Source organism: Lepidochelys kempii, chromosome 7 (assembly GCF_965140265.1).
Source record: "Lepidochelys kempii isolate rLepKem1 chromosome 7, rLepKem1.hap2, whole genome shotgun sequence".
NCBI classification, from domain to species: domain Eukaryota; kingdom Metazoa; phylum Chordata; order Testudines; family Cheloniidae; genus Lepidochelys; species Lepidochelys kempii.
The window spans coordinates 38,866,903-38,887,054 of NC_133262.1; the positions used below are offsets into that span (position 1 = coordinate 38,866,903).

The 20,152-nt window shown below is 40.4% G+C and overlaps 1 protein-coding gene across 4 annotated transcripts in view; it reads left to right on the forward strand.

Moving 5' to 3' along the window:
* VGLL4 (vestigial like family member 4) overlaps nucleotides 1-12,565 on the forward strand; it is a 161,473-nt gene extending 148,908 nt beyond the window's left edge. For all 4 annotated transcript variants that reach the window (XM_073352305.1, XM_073352303.1, XM_073352306.1 and 1 more), the window contains 3 exons: nucleotides 1,844-2,066; nucleotides 5,898-6,021; nucleotides 9,836-12,565. In XM_073352305.1, coding sequence (XP_073208406.1) covers nucleotides 1,844-2,066; nucleotides 5,898-6,021; nucleotides 9,836-10,104 — 616 coding nt within the window. In that variant the 3' untranslated portion in view covers nucleotides 10,105-12,565. The remainder of the gene's footprint in view (nucleotides 1-1,843; nucleotides 2,067-5,897; nucleotides 6,022-9,835) is intronic.
* The last annotated feature ends 7,587 nt before the right edge of the window (nucleotides 12,566-20,152 follow it).

The window sequence follows — 20,152 nt, forward strand, 5'->3', positions numbered from 1 at the left end:
ACCTCTATACAAACTAAAATATAAAAAAAATCCTATATAAAAACAGGTAGAGGGGTAAGTCAAGTAAAGGTTACCCTCTCACGTAAATCTTGCATTTTTATTTCTATTAGATTTTGTGTAAGAAGGCTGGCTAAATTGCTTGTTAGCGGGTCTCAGGATTCCTTATTTGCATCTGTTTACAATTGTTATGTGGGATTTTAACTTTCAGTTTCTCAATTGTTAGCTTCCCTTTTCCTGCTAGCTCTAACCATACCAGACCTCTAGAAGATGCAGTGGCTTCTTGTACTGGTCAGTTGTTTCAGCATTGAATAATAATGTTCACATCTTGATTTTGGCATAATCTCACCATTATGGTAAAAGCTGTTTTCTCTCTTTCCCCACCCCTCGCAGCCCCAACCCTCCAGTCATACCAGCATTTCTGCAAAGTCTCTCTTGTGTATTATTTTGTTATGATTGGGTAAGACAAAGTTTTTAAATGGATTTATTTAATAAGTATCCCTGTTGAGTATCTGGCAGTCTTGTTCCATAAGATCTGCTCTTGCTCTAAGTTTTTCTCCTGCCTTTTCATAAAGCCACTTTTCTCTTTTAACTCTCTTTCATCCCTGGTATGAACTTGATGTGCCAGAACCACAGTACAGGGCTTTTGATAAAGTTTAACCTTTAAAATACTGATCTTTCCAGAATGCCAATCAAACAAATGCTTATGTGGATGTGTGATTATGTCCTACTGTATGTCATAATTCATCAAGTTGAAAGCGCAATTCTCTCTCTCACATTAGTTTCCTTTTGAATGGTTTGTCTGTTTAGCAACTTCCCCTGATGAATAGCAAATACACATCTATTAAGCAAAAGAAGATACAAAATCATTTATTTGTAAAGTGCAATAAATGTTGAAGTCTTAATTACGTGAGTGAATCTGTTGAGGAGACAATTCACCAGTTGGTTGTAATTAATCTTCTGTGGGAACTGCTCTTGCTAATTAAAGAAACGTGGTGAAAGAAAATACAACCATTTGAGACAGAAATAAACAATGGATGCTGCTCTTTAAATGTTCCATGTTTCAACAACCCCACTACCTCCAGCGGAGTTACTTCTGATGTTAATTAGGTGGCCCTAAGGTAATCTACACTTATGGCAGCATGCAGAGTACACACACTGCATACCCCAGCTAGCACAGATCTAAATGGCAGTGTGGATGGTGAGGCACTGCTTAGGTGAGTAAACTGCCCTACATGCCTGAATCCCCAGGGTATATATACCGTATATGGCTCTTTACACAATCAACCAGTGCCCCAGTGTCTACTCTATTGTTTTTAGCAGTGTAGTGTCCGGCTGCTGGAGCGTTTGCCCACTGCAGAGAACGGCAGTGATTGATACATGTTCTTTCCATACACTTCAGCATTGCTTAAGGAAAGCTATTGCTAGGAGGTGGGGAAGGGGAGTAGACTTTATAGGATTCTAAATTGGTAGGTTTCTGGCCTTAAAGTATGATCAGTAGCCAGAATATGGCTCAATTCTTAAAGCATTAAATAAGTATCAGGAAATCTAGGGGAAAATGCGACACTATCTCCTGACAGAGCTTGGAAGCATAAATCACTCTTTAATAAAAGTGTGTGTTTTACAGGAGATGGTGGGATGGACAGGGGATGGGTTGATCTATTTTATACCTTATCGCGAAGAATTGAGCAGCACACGTCTCTTGGTGTTTTTGAAAAGGCCTCTGTCTTGCAAATGTCATTTCAGCTGTATAGGAGTGCAGGGCACTTCCCAGAGTTATGTGATGTGGTTTTATGAAATGGTGGTAACAAAACAATTGACTGCCTTTTTCTTTTTAAACTGCTAGAAACAAGACTGCCAATGGGGATTATCGAAAGGAGCACAGAGACAGGAGTCGCAGTCCAATAGAACGGGCTGCTGCCCCAACAATGAGCCTTCATGCCAATCACATGTATGCCTCAATCCCAAGCTTGACCATGGATCAACCTCTAGCACTGACCAAAAACAGCATGGATGCAACGCGAACAGTCAGCATGACACCTGCGCTGACTTCTGTGGAACGGCAGCAGGTACTTGTCTTCTAGATGGATAAGACTCTCTGGGTTGTTGTAGGAAACCTTGCTGTACACACATGTATGACTTCCCAGACATAAGCAAAGTATGTTATGAATTACAATAGGTAGGCAACAATACTGTTCAGGCAAAACATGGTTGGTTGTCGGGTTTTTTATTTATTTATTTTATTTTATTTTTAAGTTTCACAGTTAATTTTGTTAAGATTCAATGTGTTCCATGAGATAAATGGCTGGCTGTTTGAAAGCAAATCGCTTCCCTAAACTCTCTTCCATTCACCCACATATTTTATATTTTGATAAGCTTGTAAGTGCATGTGTTTGAATTAGAGATGCAAACTTATTGAGTGATCTGATTCACTGTGTTCAAATAATAGTTTGCAGGGCTCTTAATAGCCCTAGATAAAACTGATCAACTCAAAAGCACTAAGGGCGCTCCACTCTCTTTGAGGATGCCTATGTGCCTTTGAAAATCTCTCTGCTGTGGCTATACTGAAGAGGGGAAGGAAAGGAAAGAAACATGAAAAGAAGAGGAAGAGGCTGGAATAACATACAACTCTGTAACCCAATGAGATACAGATTGCTGAAAGGCTCTTCTCATCACTGAATTAAAGCCCCACCCTGAATGCAGAAAGTCATTGAACAAATTTAATCAGCGTGAAAAGGTTTATGTGTGGAACTAATGACACCATCTTCTCTGTACATAGTATGTTGTGCCATTGTCTAATACTGTTCCCCAACTATTATTGGAGATCTCTTTCTTCTCCATAATGGCTTTACTTTCCACCCCATGCCACATAAAGGAGAAGGCATGAAGCAGGTAGGTCACGCAGTGACACACACTTGCACAAGCACGGAATTCTAGTTCTGTCGTTGTTCTTTGTCAGTTTGGGAGCAACATCTTCTTTTAAAGAATCCCTGCATTGTGAAGAGAGGTGGATTTTCATGCATGCTACATAATAATCCCTCTCTTTTATATGTCAAAGCCACTTTCACCCCAACACCATAGCCCTTCTCTCAAGTGGGAATCAAAAGCCTCTATCTTGTTCAGCCAATGACTTATTAAAAGTTGTACCGTAGTGAGTTGTGGCTAGCTGCAGCATGGGAACATAAGCTGGCACATGTACCCAGCCATTCCTTGCTCCCCTATCATGATTTATTGCAAAGAGTAAATCCATATATGTGAATGAATCTTTCAGTGGGGAACATTTCCACTACAACTTACAAATAAGCTTTTGGCTGGATGACCAGCTCATATTTTATGGTCGGTGCGGTGGTTTTTCTCTTCTCCCTTTTGTAGACTGGCACTGCAGTTCTTTCTCGACAGCTTTTGTGCAGGCATCCAACCAGGGCTGTTATTTTTAAAGTCTTGCTGTGTGGAAATGGCCTGACTGTCCCTAGGTTTGCCGCTATCTTGTATAACTCAATGTGCAGATTCTACAGCTATTGTTCTATGTACAACAGTTCTTCTCTGCCTCTTAACAGTTTGTTCAGTGATGACAGAGAAGGAAGGGACAGGCTTCCATTGACGACACTGGTTCTCTTTGATAATATCACTCTTGTTTCTCAACCTGGCAGCCAGCACTGACATACTCTGCTGTTTCTTATGAGGTGTTTGTACTGGATAATACCCAAGCACGCTGGCCAGATTTTTGTTTTGTTATCTTTGACATTTTGAGCTTAGTTGCAATCTAGTGTCTTGGGGAAATGGGATGGTGAGGTGAGGCGAGTCCTTGCTAAGATTACAGTATAGAAACTGTGTATGGAAAATAGCAATAGGAGGCTGTGGCTTGATTACACCTTAACCAAGTTCATACAACTGTAATACATGCTCACGTTTCTGTATCTGCTTCTGTGTCTAATGTGGCTATAGAAACACAGGTTTTGGCCAGTGAGGTTCAGCAACTGTAGTCACTATGTTACTAATTCCTCTGTACTTCTCATTTTAATATATTCACAGTGGTAATAGGCAGTGCAAGCACAGGCATTCTTGTGAAGTCTGGAAAAGATGCAGAAAGAAAACTCATTCACCCATAAATCCATTCTTAAACTCATGTAGCCATATATAGATTTTTCTGCATATGTATAAAATACAGTTTTTTGGAGAAATATCATCTTAGGCAAGGTGAAGAAACACAGTACTGCCAACTATGCAGCATGTAAAATGAAATCTGTGTCCACTGTGCCTTGCGTACAAAGGAGTCAAGTAACTGAAGCTTTCCCCCCTGCTATCAATGCAGTAGGATGTGAATGGACATTTTAGCTCATTATGTCTAGAAAAATAGTGAAAAAAATAATATTGCTTTGCTTTATGTAGCTGGCATTTGACTCAGAGAAAGTCTTACTTTGATCTCGCAGTGAAATGAAATCTCTGTTCAGTGTGCCTAAACTGAACGTATTTTAAACAATGAAAGCCATTCCCTCCCCTGGTATTTCTCTTTTCCACTGACTTTCTGTTGAGGATAGGTTTAGTACAGTTTGCAGATCGACTGATTGAGAGTGAGGCATGAACTGAAAATTATTTGCCAACTGCGCTGATTCAGGCAAGCCAAGTCATGTGCTCCAGAAATGCGGTATTCATGTAAGTTGGGCATAGCAAAATGAACTTGCATCATAAAATATACCAAAAGTTTTAAGCAAAAATATTTTAAAGTGTGTGTGTTTTTCATCACACCTTTCTTCAGGCAGCCACCTAGAGAAACCAGGACCATTCCTTTGCATAAGGCGCCCCCCACCCCCCACCCCTTCCCACTGAATGTTAAACTGAAATGACTCAGTACTTCAGAAATGGACCAGTTTGAAGTTTTTAATAATGGTGTTACCAGGGTTGCCCAGTGACAACAGTTTTGGGGAATTGCATGCGTTTTTGGAAGTGGAGAAAGGGTGTTGCTTATGAGGCAGTGCTGGAAAGCCACAGCAACAGAAGAGGTATGGCTTCTTGAGCCAGAGAAACTTTTCCGAGCCATTTTGGTCTATTTCTGTTCCACTGTTTTCAGGACTCCGATATCGCTTGGAGTTTTTTTCTACTCTTCATGCTTTACATCAATATAGGGAGTAATGCACAGGATTGAGAATTCATGATTCTGGGCGAGTAATTCAGCTGATTTTATTGCCTCAGTTTCTTCAAATATAAAAGTTAGGTTACCTAACTACTAGGGTTAACCTATTAATAATGTTTGCAAAGTACTTCAGGTTCTTCAGAAGGAAGATACTGTGGAAACTTTACAGCAGCTAATAAAATTCCCCCCAGTATGTTGTTGACAGTCAGTTCTGCACTACACTCATACCAAAGTGAGATCAAGACTTTGTGTTTTGATTACTTTAAGTGTTGAGATGCAGTCCTGGAAGAGGAAAGCTTGACTCTTTTAAAATGAGAGAGACCAATATGAGGAGCCTTGGTATTTTACTTAATGAGAGAGTTAAAATGAGTACGTCTGCTGTGAAGGGAGGTAGGTCAAATTCTGCTGCATGCACAGTCATTTTTATGATGTAATTTTATTTTTTATCAGGATATTTAGACCTTTGTCTTCACAAATGTTTTCTAAAAGAAAACATTCCAGGTTTTGTTCTAATATTGCAGTATCATGTACGGAATGGGATTTGCTGTGTGGCGTATTATTTTGGCGTTAATCTATTAGATATTTTAGGGATTACTTGTAGCCAGATAACTCTCCTCCTCTCTTACATAATGAAATGTATTTGCTCACAGCTGACAGGCCCCCGCTAAGATTATTTCAGTTAATGTGTGCTTTTAAGTGATGAACAACTGCTAGCATTGTCTGTACCAGTGACCTTGCTGAATAACAATTCTGTTCTTTTCCCTCTCAGAACCGTCCATCTGTAATCACATGTGCCTCTGCAAACAACCGTAACTGTAACCTCTCTCACTGCCCCATAGCCCACAGTAGCTGTGGTTCAGCCATGCCAGCCAGTTATAGAAGACCATCGAGCAGTAAGTTATGCTTCACCTTTTCTCTCCTTTCTTGGGGCTTTGAGCTTCAACATTCCTAGATGGCCAAATTATCCAAACCTGTTTTAAAACTTCACCATTTGTACTGAGTAAATGGCAGGGTTTGGGAGCTATGGCTTATTGTATCTTGCAGTAGATATGAATGAGGTAGCCCTTCTGCTACAGTCAACTATGTGGAAGGGCTTTTTATTGTGATCACTTTCCATCCTTCTAATATAGAATTATGGGATTCTATGTTTATCACTAATTTCCGTATCAAAATGAAAACAAGTTTTTTTCTTTTAGCTCTACAAACTCTACCTAGCCTCAGAGAGCCACGCTGGGTTCTCTCCATTCCACAGTGGTGTTGCAGAAATGTAACTGATTGGAAATTGGTAGACAGTTCTGTTGATGTGCAAGATGGAACAAAATCCAGCTTGCTCCCTCTTAGCTGTGTTGGAGCTGCAGCGCTAGCAGGAATAAAAAGCAGTAAAAATATGGGGCCTTGTGTTGCAACTGGATTTGTATAGGCAGCCCCTTGTGCAAGCAAGAGCACCATTAAAGGAGTTTTGTGCCTCAAGTCAGTGGGTGCCATTTCTAAATAGTTATTTATCAAATAGTGACAACAGAGCAGGGGCACTGTTTGGCAAAGGTTTTAAAAACAAGAATAAACATGCAGCAAATGGAGGTGGGCATTAAATCCTAAACCACCTTCTCATGCCCTGTAAACTGTCTAGCGCAGTGATCTGTTTGTAAAGCAGCATGCACGCTTAGGGAGCCTTCCTTGCCCTCCACTCACTTTGCGCAGTACAGGCTTCCCAGGCTCTCCCCTTACTGCACCATGGAATGGTTATGTTTCTGCTATGGACACAGGCCTTTGCAACTATAGAAGGCAGGTTTCACTCCGGATTGATGATGCTAGATGTACTCTCAAGCTTCCTCTTTGTGTATAAATGCAGAAAGGAAGCTACCTTCTTTGCTTGGCAGTCTAAACATTCCCCCAGTGTAGGTTTCTACTTTCAGTTCAATTAGAACAGGGCTGGGCAAACTACGGCTCGCTGGCCAATTTAATCTGGCCCTCAAGCTCCTGCTGGGGAATGGGGTCTGCCCCGCTTCCACACTCCAGCTGGGAAACGGGGTCAGCGGCTGCTCCGCACGCGGCAGCATGTCCCCTCCCCAGCTCCTGTGTTTAGGGACAGCAAGGAGGCTCCGTGCATCGCCCTCCGAACCCTTCAGCCCAAGCCCGGAGCACTCTCCTACACCCTAAATCCCTCATTCCCAGCCCCACCGCAGAGCCTGCACCTCCAGCCAGAGCCCCCACCCCAAACAACTGAATGCCCTGCACCCTGAACTCCTCATTTCTGGCCCCACTTCCAGCCAGAGCCTTCATTCCCCAATTTTGTGAGCATTCATGGCCCTCCATACACTTTGCTCACCCCTGATTAAAATTTTTGTTTAAATCCTTCAAATTTTCTGTGTTAGTGGTGTGAGCTTGCTCCACTTCATCCATCCTCCTTTGGGGTTAAAAAGGAAATGTAAATGCCTTGCTCTCTGGATGGCTCCCTTTATCCCCCTGTTCTTATCTTACATGGTGTGTTTATTAGGCAGTAAACATAATAGGTAATATTTTTAAAAGCAGCCAAGTACCATTTTCAGAAGTGATTTCAGTTATATGCAAGTACATCTACCAAAATAGATATTCCCAGATGAGCATTGGAATAACTATACCAGTGGAAGCACCTTTATGGGGGCATCGGGTCTTTTTAACCAAAATAGGTATACTGGTACAAAATGTACAGGTGTAGACCAGGCCTTAATTACTGTTGAAAACAGGACTTAGGAAGAGCCTAAGTTACTTCAGGTGCTTTTGAAAATTTTACCCAATATAAATACTGTAACTATCAAACACCTGAATATGTATGCCTTTCTGAGATATTAGTTTCATTTCAGGGCAGGGATAAGAAATAATTAGGGCTGTCAATTAACTCACACACTTAACTCAAAAAATTAATTGCACTTAACAATAGAATAACCACTGAATTTTATTAAATATTTTTTGATGTTTTTCTACATTTTCAATTACAACACAGAATACAAAGTGTACAGTGCTAACTTTCTTTTGTTTATCATTTTTACAGTACATATTTGTAATAAAAAATAATATAAATAGTATTTTTCAATTCACCTCATACAAGTACTGTAGTGCAATTGTGAAAGTGTAACTTACAAATGCATTTTTTTTTTGGTTACATAACTGCACTCTGAAACAAAACAGTGTAAAACTTTAGAGCCTACCAGTCCACTCAGTCCTACTTCTTATTCTGCCAATTGCTAAGACAAACAAGGTTTTTTACATTGATGGGAGATACTGCTGCCTGTTTATTTACAATATCACCTGAAAGTGAGAACAAGCATTCGCATGGCACTTTTGTAGCCAGTGTTGCAAAATGTCCCTTCATGCTTTGGCCACCATTCCAGAGGACATGCTTCCATGCTGATGATACTCGTTAAAAAAAGAGAGTTAGTTAAATTTGTGACTCTACTCCTTGGGGGGGAAAATTGTACATCTCCTGCTCTGTTTTACCCGCATTCTGCACATATTTCATGTTCTAGCAGTCTCGGATGATGACCCAGCACATGTTCGTTTTAAGAACGCTTTCACAACAGATTTGACCAAATGCAAAGAAGGTACCTATGTGAGATTTCTAAAAATAGCTACAGCACTCAACCCAAAGTTTAAGAATCTGAAGTGTCTTCCAAAATCTGAGAGGGATGAGGTATGGAGCATGCTTTCAGATGTCTTAAAAGAGCAACACTGATGCAGAAACTACAGAACCCAACCACCAAAAAAGAAAATCAGCCTTCTGCTGGTGGCATCTGACTCAGATGATGAAAATGAACATGCATCGGTCTGTACTGTTCTGGATCATTATTGAGCAGAGCCCATCATCAGCATGGATGCATGTCCTCTGGAAGGGTGGTTGAAGCATGAAGGGACATATGAATCTTTAGTGCGTCTGGCACGTAAATGTCTTGCAACAGTGCCATGCGAACGCCTGTTCTCACTTTCAGGTGACATTGTAAACAACAGCCCATTGTTTTGAAAGGAATTGGGCAGGATAAGACAACACAGAATGAGATTTTTAACCTATTTTTAAAAGCTTATGTACAAAACCATGTATTTTTTAACACAAGAAGGTTTAAAATGATTCCTCCTTTATTTACCGGCAAAGATCTGTTCTCAGATGCTTGCTTTCTCCTACAGTGGGTTTTTATGTTACTGATGCGTAACGCAATGCAGAGTGTTCCTGCCGTTCACTGACTTACTTGAAAAGTGGAACCTTGAACCTAGTTCTTGGCAGCTACTGTAGAAAGCATTTTAGCTCACCCATAAGTAATTCAGGGATTGAGCCAAAGTCCATTGACTTCAACTGACTGTGCACCAGGTCCTTAAAGGATGGGCTCGAGTGGAATTAATGGAAAATGAACACTTTTTCCATGGGATTTTTTTTCCCTATAAAATTGGACATTTAACTATTTAAAATTTATATTACCAGACTAAAGGACGTTATCAGAAAGCTGGGGGCCTCTGTATAAAAAGTGCTAGGCCAAATTTTGGCAGGTGCAGGTAACAAGAAAAATGTTTTCTAGTTTAACATTTGATCTGCTTCTACATTTTTAAGTCGTCCTCCAATAAAATGATGAAAAAAGTCCAGCTGGTACCAAAATGGGAGGAAGGAAGAATCTGGAAGCAGCATCTAGTAGCTAGAGTCTATATTCAAATGTTGTTTTTGCCTTGCCTGTTTTTCCCATCTAGCTACCACTGCCTGTGATCCAGTGGTGGAAGAGCACTTCCGCAGAAGCCTTGGCAAGAATTACAAGGAGCCGGAGCCAGTGGCAAACTCTGTGTCCATCACAGGATCAGTTGATGACCACTTTGCCAAAGCACTTGGGGATACATGGCTTCAGATTAAAGCCGCAAAGGATGGAGTGTCCAGCAGTCCTGAGTCTGCCTCAAGGCGGGGCCAATCTTCCCCTTCTTCCCACATGGTCAATCATAATCATTCGCCCTCTGTGGTCTCATGAAGATCATCAAACTTCTGAATTTGCATGGTTTGACTGAGCTTTGAATTGTGTTGGGGTGAGGGGAGATTAGTTTTCAACACGTTTTTGTGTACTTGTTTGGTATTTGTACAAGGGTGCCCTTAAAGATGATAGCAGGAACTATTTGATAAAGATCTATATGATGTAGCATCCTTTTTTTCCTGCCTCAGTTACCAAAGAAACCTCTGATGCAAGCATCTGCTACCCATTTAAAAAAAAAAAAGCATGCTAATCCACAAAAAAGCCATTGCACACAGTTGGTTGACCCAAATGCTTTTGCTTCTATTAGCTTCTTGACACTACAATTTGCCTGGTTTGCTTCCATTCTCCCCCCCCGGTGAAGTAATTTTGTATGTATATACTTGAAAAGAACTGTCATGTATGATTTGCACTATTGGAGGAGGACTAAAGTTGCATGGCAACTTTATGCATGATGCTAATATCCTGAAGGCAAACTGCTGAAAAAAAGGGTTTAAGTGACATTTCTGTCAGTTATTTTTTGTTTTAAACCGCTTTGGAAGGGGAAGTCTCGTACAGGTTATAGGTCTTTCTTTAGATTTCAGGTGCTTAGTGCTTGCAACTGGACTGCATAATTTACAGACCACACGGGCATTTAATTTTTTTCTAAACACTGCAGTTTGTTAGAATAGAGCTGAGGATGGAGAGTTCAATAGTGCTTAAAGATGCATGTTATGAAAAATAGCTGGTATCTATTAATGTATAGACCGTAAGAAACATAATACTTATTAGCTTTTCTTCAGAATTAGTTTATTTTTGTCAGTAACAGTCCTAGATCTACTTACTGCTGGTACAGTTGTACTCTGATTCACTTTATTAGCAGCCAGCAAGAGAGGACAGCCTCAGGACAGGCCTCATAAATGAAGCAGTCTAGAAATATATGATGCGTGGTACAGGATGCTATAGCTTTGCGCATGAGTGAATAACCATTTATGTTTGCATTACTGTCTGCTTAACATGAATTTGCTTCCTAAAACTAGAAGTCTGTGTAATCCAACTTTAATTAGCTACAGAAACGGCTACCTTTAAATATCTTGGACAACAGATTGTTACAGTTTGTGAAATATGAGCTTTAATTTTTAAGCTTACTCATAAACCTAGGCCAAGGCAGCATACATTCCTCCAGTAGAAAACTTAATATAGCAAATGATAATAAATGCAGTAATACCTGTATAAATAGCTACTAACTAGACATTAGGTAATAGAGGCAGGCATAAAAACACAGCTGTGTTAGTAATAAAAGTGCTTCTCATCTTTTTGTTAAATGTAACTATTCTCCCCCCCCCAATACATTCCATCATCCCAGTACAGTTACAAGTAGTGCTTTTTTTTTAAATACTGGGTTACCTGAAGAGACTGGTTCAATAGAGCAAGTTATGATTAGTTGGAAGATGAACTACATGTGATGTATTATGGACTGTTACAGTATTGGGTCCATTGTGGCTTTTATTTTAAATTGTTTTGATGTTAAGCTATTTTAATTTGAGAAAATATCAGAAGATTGGCTCTTACTCATGTTGAGAGGGTGGCTGCTCAATTTTTTTTAAAAACAAACACCACACAAACAAGCCCCCAGTTTCACACATTTCACTACCATCTTACTGGGTAGTCAACGCTTACCTGCTTTGGCATTCAGTACCCTACTCTCTGTAGGAAAATTGTTAAAAGAACACTTTTTTATATAGGTAACTTTAAGACCATCGTTACGCTGTGCGTAAAGAATGTACAGAGAAATTTGTAGGTATTTTTTGAGGAACAATTAATTTGTTAATGATATGTAGCTATTTAATTTTTCCCTTTCCTTTATTGTAATCATTCATTTTTTGTTTGGAGAAAAAAGTTGATCTTTTTTTGTTGTAGATTTGTCTGTAATACATTAAAAAAGTGCAGGAACACAGTTATTCTATGAGAACACTGCATTAGCATTAATAGCCACTAGTTTGTTATTGCTACAGGCTACTGAGCATTATAACAGTAAAATACTAATACTGTAGATGGACTCTGTGGAAAATGTGACTCCTTCTACATTTCTTTGTAAACACACATGTTTTTAAAGCTAATATTTTCAGTAATAGCTGTTTTACAAGGTCACATTTACTTATCTGAGATAGGTAAATGGATGTGGGGCAATAAAGATTTAATGTGATATGTCCAGTAAAAACAAATATATTAAACACAATTATGTCATGAAAGCCAAAGGGTTGGGGGGGGGAAAGTAAACTCACCATAATAACGCATAGTGAAGTTTCTTCACAGAGCCATGTTATCTGCTACAGTTCAGTCTGAAAGATTCTCTCCGTGTTTGTAAATATACCATTCTTTTGTGGCCTTGTTTCACCTGGGGAAAAGAAAAAAAGGTTTGGCAGGCCATCTTTTTTTGTACTTAAAAAGTAGCCTTAAAGAACAATAAAGTGCTCTTAAATCACAGGTGTGTGCATACTCTTCTTTGTAATTTGGTTAAAAAGGAAGAATTGAAAATGACCATCTTACCTTTGCTAGGGTTGGAGTAAGGGAACAATGCATCAAACTGTGATCTTTCCCTGGTAGATGGAGTCAGACCTACTAGACCTCTGTCCTTCTTGCACCCCATTTTTCCATGCAGCATATATATCCTGCTGAGAACATAGCCAGTGACAAATAGCAGTTAGGGACACGTATATGGGACGATATTGATCATACAAAAGATGCCATGGCTCTGACCTGCACCAAGAGTTGTTTACCCACCACGTTTTGAGACATGCCGGCAGAGATGGCATTGGGTAGCTGTTGTTTTTTCCCTCCGGCAAGGGAAATTAGTTGCAGGCAGGTAACACTTTCCACAGTTATGGTGGTTGCAATGGACCATTGCGTGGCAGACTCCAAAAAAGGCTTGTTCCTGCAGCAGTATTTAAGAATGCCAACAGTTTTGTGAGCACATCACTAGGGACATGTGTGCATTGGGGGGGGGGGGGGCAGAAGCACTGCCACTATAACCCATAGACACCTCCTACAGCAATGAAAGGGGTTTCTCTGTCGCTGTAGGAACTCCGCCTCCCTGAGTGGTGGTAGGTAGGTCAACAGAAGCATTCTTCCATCTGTCTACACCAGGTGTTAGGTCACCATAGCTACAATGCTCGGGAGATGTGAATTTTTTACAGCCCTGAACAAGATAGCTACATTCTGAATGGAGGCTAGGCCTGCAACTAGGGAAACTATTGAAATATTTTTGGCACAATTCCCATTGATCAAGTCACCGAGATCTCAGCATATCATTTCCATAGGGGACTAGAAAGCAGCTGTTCATATTTAATGCAGCTTAACAAGTAGCAGCCACTGTTTTAGCAAGAGAGAATGGGCCAGTCACATATATATCTCTGCTATACAAGCAGTGAAGAGAAATTCATTTCTTTTTTCCACTTTGTCCCATCCGTCACATTCTTGGAGCTTATCTACACTGTAAAACTCTCCCCCTGCTGACCAGAAGTATAGAGAGGAGGATACTTGTGTTCAGTACAGTTTTAAAAAATGTGGTTAAAATCTGCTCTGATCTAAGGAGGGGATTTTAGTGGAAAATAATTTGACTGGAAGCTGATCCCCTAAAAATAAATGTGCTGGTACCTGATGTTCAATAACGTTCTTCAGAGACTGAGACAAATTTCAGCTCAGGCTCTAGTGGAAGTGTGTCTGCAAAAAAGATACTGCCCTAGAAGAACAAAACAGTACAGTTATTTCACTGAGGACATGTTGCCTTAGATGTTCAATAGGAGTGATGTTAAACAGTGTTGTAAATTGTGTTCAAAGCAGCTAAACTTCTGAAAAAATATGCCAGGAATTAAGTATGCAAACATGGTTGTTAAATATTTCTGGGTGTAGGAGACTATGAGAACACACCAAAATTAATTAGCTTAATACATTTGAAAAATATCCCTTTCTGTAACTACCCATGGAAAAAGAACGAGGAGTACTTGTGGCACCTTAGAGACTAACAAATTTATTTGGGCATAAGCTTTCGTGGGTTAAAACCCACTTCATCAGATGCATGCAATGGAAAATACAGTAGGAAGATATATATACACAGAGAACATGGAAAAAATTGGTATTGCCATACCAACTATAATGATACTAATCAATTAAGGTGGGCTATTATCAGCAGGAAAAAAAAAACTTTTGTAGTGATAATCAGGATGGCCTCATTCTTTTTGCTGATACAGACTAACACAGCTACCACTCTGAAACCTGTACCCATGGAAAGAAGCCTAAATACACAAAGTAAGTGACCTTTGGAAGGGGAGCCAGCTACAATGGTCTGTTGTCTGAACAGCACTTTAGATAGCACTGAAGGGGTGTAAAAATCCCGATGTGCACTAATTGGCCCATATGGACCTTGCTAGTGCACACCACACCTTCTCTAGTGTGTGTTAGTGTAGTACCATATCATACAGGATTATAATAATGTGCATCAAGGAACCACAGCAGCAGTCAACAAAGAGTATGTCTAGACTTCAATCACAGGGTATGATTGCAGAACTAGCTTTAAGCAGTGCACGCTTCTGCCCAGGCCACCTGACTACCTACCTGAAATTTTAGGGGGGCTTGTACAGCTTCACTGCTCCAGGACCCAAGATAACTAGGTTAAGCTAGCTTGGATATATCTACTTGAGCTTCAGTCACAGTCTGATTTCAATACAGACATACCTAAAGTCATATTATTTGATGGGGCAGTCATTGCCTATTCAAGAATGAACAAACAGAACCTGTATGCAACAATATATTTAGTAACTTTATGTTACTAAAACAACAAAAACCAATGAAACCATGACGTGTCTCCTTGTCTATTGCTTGTATCTCCTTTTGGTGACGACAGCATGGTTCTGAAGAGCATTTTTCTCTTTAATTTTACTGCTGCTTTTTTTGAATTGCATCTTCAAGTTGCTATTCTATAGACCCCAAGGAAACACAATATGAATCTGCATCTCCTTCTGCTAAATTAGTTTTCATACCAGAATTTTAATTTAAGACATCATGGATGACAAACATATAGGCTACCCATCAAATTCAGATTGTTCTGAATGTTTCACTGGCATCTAAGCTTTAAATATTTCTACCTCTTCAAGCTGCAAAAGCAACCTTTAAAAAGCTGACAACAGTATAGCAACAGATTGAAACAATAGCACCAGGACAGGTGTGAACTTCCCCCATCTTACTGAGTGAAACTTTTAACCTTAATTATACCTTCTTAGTTGTCAAACTTGTTAACAGTGTCACTGCTGAATGGTTATCACACCTATCCATCAAATTATGCTTTTCCAGTGGGGCAGCATGCATTTGGCAAGTCTCAATATTCCATATAAAGCTGTAGCCAAATACAGCAGCAGTAACTGAAGTAAATACCCAGTGCTTGTCTACACTGCCCCGCAGTTTGGACTATGGGTGTGTGAATAGCAGCACACATCTAAGTGGTGTGCTGTGACACCCTTGTGTGGATGCTGCAAGCACAAACAAAAAGGTTCCTAGTTCGTGTAACTTTAATCCTCTTCAAACAAGACTACAGTAACTAGGATCCTTTTAGTTTGCACCTGTAATATCTACATGGCAGAGTTATAGCACAGCACTTTGGTGTGCCCTGCTATTCACACCCTGTAGTCTGAATGTTGGGGCAGTTTAGACACAGACCAAGTTCTGTTCTAGTTTAGATGCCAGCAACTTTTCCATTAGCAACTGTCCATGTCCTTACACGAGGGGATCAGATTTCACTAGAATTCCCTTTAGATTTCTTTTAACCTTGCTCCTAAATCACCCCTGTGATAGCAGAGTAGTAACTGTCATTTACAGATTATAGAAGGTTGACCATATTTTGAATTAAAATCCACAATGGCTGTGTGAATGGTGACTTCCCCCAATATCTAAATACCATGGCAATGCAGAAAGCTGCCTGTCTAGCACTTTCATGACAAGACATGTAAGAGGGACTTTAAATGGCCTGCGTAAGAGTTCTACTCACCAGGGCTGGCCCAGTCATTCTCAGCTGAGACGAATCTGCTTCTTGTCATTATTTTTGGTTTCAAATCCCACCATTCCTCAACAAGGATCTAATCTGCATCTTCCAGCACTACAGGAAACTGCCACTCCAAAACTGAGGCCCCTGGTTTCAGCTAGGCCATCTCCTTTAGGGGAGAGAGAATACTGACTGTCCGCAGATCCAAATATATATTTAACTAACAGCATGTCATATGTACTTAAGGGTTTTTCTAAAGTAAACACTTAATCAAGGCCTCCCAAGAGGACAAAGCCATGCTAGATATAACTAGTTATCTATACTGTTCATGCACACTCCAAGTCCCACATCAGAGAATGCACCTACAGTAACTCCTCACTTAACATTGTCCCGGTTAACGTTGTTTCGTTATGTCACTGATCAATTAGAGAACATGCTCGTTTAAAGTTGTGCAATGCTCCCTTATACCATTGTTTGGCAGCTGCCTGCTTTGTTCACTGCTTGCAGGAAGAGCAGCCCCTTGGAGCTAGCTGGTGGGGTCTTGGAACCAGGGTGGACTGGCAGCCCCTGTATCAGCTCCCCTAAGTTCCCTGTGCCCCATCTCCACATAGCAGGGGGGACACACGAGACAGGGCTCAGGACAGAGGGAGCTTGCTGGCAGCAGCTGTCAACTTCCTGATCTTCTTAAAAAGGCAATATACTAAGAGTGGGGTCAGTGTAATTACAGGGGCAATGCGTGTGTGTCTCTCACACACATATGCACCACACCCCACGACTTTAGAAAGTGGAGGGAATGGTGCGCTCCAGTGGGATAGCGTGGGTTCATCATCATGTTCCATTTCCTCAGGGAATTTTGCAGCCACTGCCATGCGTCTATTGTGTCTCCTCCCCTCATTCTGCAACCTTGTAGAGTGTGAGGCTACGTGTTAACCCTTGAGGGCTCAGCCAACTGCTAGTTCATCATTTAGCAGCCAGGCATTCCCTGAGAAATGGCCCATGCTCTGACTCCACCACCTCAACCAAGCTTCACAATCATTGCCGTGTACAGTATTAAATTGTTTGTTTAAAACTTATACTGTGTGTGTATATACATAATATCTTGTCTGTTGAAAAAATTTCTTTGGAACCTAATCCTCCTTTTTACCATTAATGCTTATGGGGAAATTGGATTTGCTTAATATTGTTTCAGGAACATAACTACAATGTTAAGCAAGGAATTACTATATTTTAACAAGGTCAAAGTAATAGGAGTTGTAACTATCCCTTACTGGAAGTTCAAATGGGTTCTCTCCTTTAAATGTGTTTTCCTGCATCTAAAAGGAGCAACAGTCTTTAGTTGTGGGTTTCATTTTTTGTCATGTATGGATCGCTAACTAATAGCTCTCTTGTCATTCAGTCCTAGAATGCTCCCTTCTGGTTCCATTGGGCTCTTTCCCATGACACATGCACAAGGGGGCCTGTGTATCCAGGGGGAGGAGAGCAAGTACTAGTCACCATGTTTCAGGGATATATGCTCTCCTTGTGCAGGAAAGGGGAGAAGTTTATAGCCATGTGGGGGGCATAGCAAGTGCTGCCTTCAGGCCTCAAAGAGTCAATGGAATCCATAGGTACGTATGGATCCACTGTTCCAGATCTCAGGGCCATTTGGTGCGCACACAACTACTCTGTGAACCTCTTTCGCTACCAGCACATCTCACTCACTGCCATTAACACCCAAGGCTGCAATGTAGATGTACCCTAGGTCTCTCCCTCTCCTTGTTATCAACTCATTTAGCATACACCATTGAATGTCATCTTTGTTTCTGAGTCAACGGCCATTTTTTCCAGTTTCAGGACAGGTTAACTGACTATAACAGAGGCATTCTCAGTGTCTTTTCCTAGATTAGGTTTGATTTTTCTGGTTACAAGTTTTACAAGTATATTGATTTGCATTTAATAAGTTTTCTTGCCCCATTCCACTGACTACATTTGACCATCACGTTTGCAAAATTAATATACTTTGAGCGCAGTGCTTATTAACACAAAGGCCTCTTTACACTGCCCTTCCAGAGAAAAGGGATCTAGACATGGTTGCAAGTCACACTGTCTACGTGTTGTAAAGGGACCTTGGTGTAAATGAGAATCAGGGTTCCCTCTCTTCCCAGTTCCATGAAGGAAGCTCTCCTGTTACCATGTGCAGGGCAATGGCCCCCTTTCCCAGATCTGCTCACAATTACTTAGTTTTACCTACAGACTCGCAGCATAACTTCCAGAATAGAAAATATTAATGTAACCATTTTTAAAAAAAAATATCAGACATGGTTCTTACTGGGCAGGCACAGAAATGCAGGGCTGAGAGGGACCTCAAGAGGTCATCTAGTCCATCCTCCACACGAAGGCAGGATTAAGTAAACCTAGACCTCCCTGACAGGTGTCTGTCTAATCTGATGGGGATTCTACAACATCCCTAGGTAACCTGTTCCAGTGCTTAACTATCCTTACAGTTAAAAAGTTTTTTCTAATATCCAACCTAAACCTCCCTTGCTGCAAACTATGCTGATTACTTCTTTTCCTACCCTGGGTGGACATGGAAAACAGCTGATCATCTTCCTCTTTACAACAGTCCTTCACATATTTGAAGGCTGTTATGTCTTCCCTCAACCATCTCTTCTCTAGACTAAATATACTCTATTCTTTCTACCTTTCCTCACAGGTCTTTCTAAACCTTTTATCATTTTTGTTGCTCTCCTCTGGACTCCAATTTATCCATATTTTTCTTGAGGTGTGGTGCCCAGAGTTGGACACAGTGCTTCCTTCAGCTGATGCCTCACCAGCATCAAGCAGAGCGGGACAATTACATATGACACTTCTGTTAATACATCCCAGAATGACACTTGTTTTTTCCTCAACAGCAGCAAACTGTTGACTCTCATTCAATTTGTAATGCACTATAACCACTAGATCCTTTTCTGTAGTACCGCTGCCTCGCCAATTCTTCTTCATGGCTCCATCCATGAAGGGGAATGAATGCTGCAGTCAGACTACCATTAATAGGCCTTTATAGATTTCATCCTTAAAATGGGCCGGGCTTAGAGGGAAGCATGCCCTATGAACAATCCCCTTTTCCCAAAAAATACACGGAGCTGCAATATACACAGACTTTTTCATCTTAAACCCTTTGCCCCGTAGAGGGGTGTATAGGGATTGTTGCATTTGGTTTTAAGATTATTCCTCATATGTCCCACTCCCAGTGCAGGACTCAGAGGAGTACAAAACATTATACTGAAGATAGCCTACAAAAGTATCCCCAGGAGTCATTAAATATGAAATTTTCACATTCCTCTTCGTGGTAGAATTAGGAGACCAATTTATCATACAACATTACTTTAATATATGGTCTTTCATAGTTTGCTAATTACTGTATCACTTCAGAGGAGTATTTATAACCAACTAACATGTGTCTCTGTTAGCCACAGCTGGCGTGGGATTAATCATAAATGAACATTGTGATTTTCATGAATTTATGGCTCAACAGAGGTGGAGAAACAAAAGTAGTCTACTGAAAGAGAAATTCTAAGTTATGACAAAGCAGTTACTCAGTTCCAGTAAGAACACACTTCATAAGATTGACATAAAACCATTTCAGCCTTTCTTGCTTATAGGATGACTAGTTAGGCTGTTCACTATTGGATTATTCACTCTGGTTTTACATTTTATTTTGTTATGAAGCAGCTTTCATAAATGCCAAGCAAGACATCTGTCTTCTCTCTAACACAAAGACAGATACAAAGGCATCTGTCAACATGAAGTTGAGTAAGCCACACATCTGCTGTATTCAGTAGTTGAAAATCTGCTTATCTTGAAAACTGTTTACTCACTTTTGGCAAATATGATGCAAGCAGCATACGTCTAATTGTGTGTGTTGCAACTCATGATTAGAGCCAACACTGCCTTTTCATGTTCAACAATGAGAGGACAAACCCTCAACATCTTGAACTACTGAAGTAATTTATTTGTTATCCATATGTATAGCTATGACATTTAATATAATTGTATAAA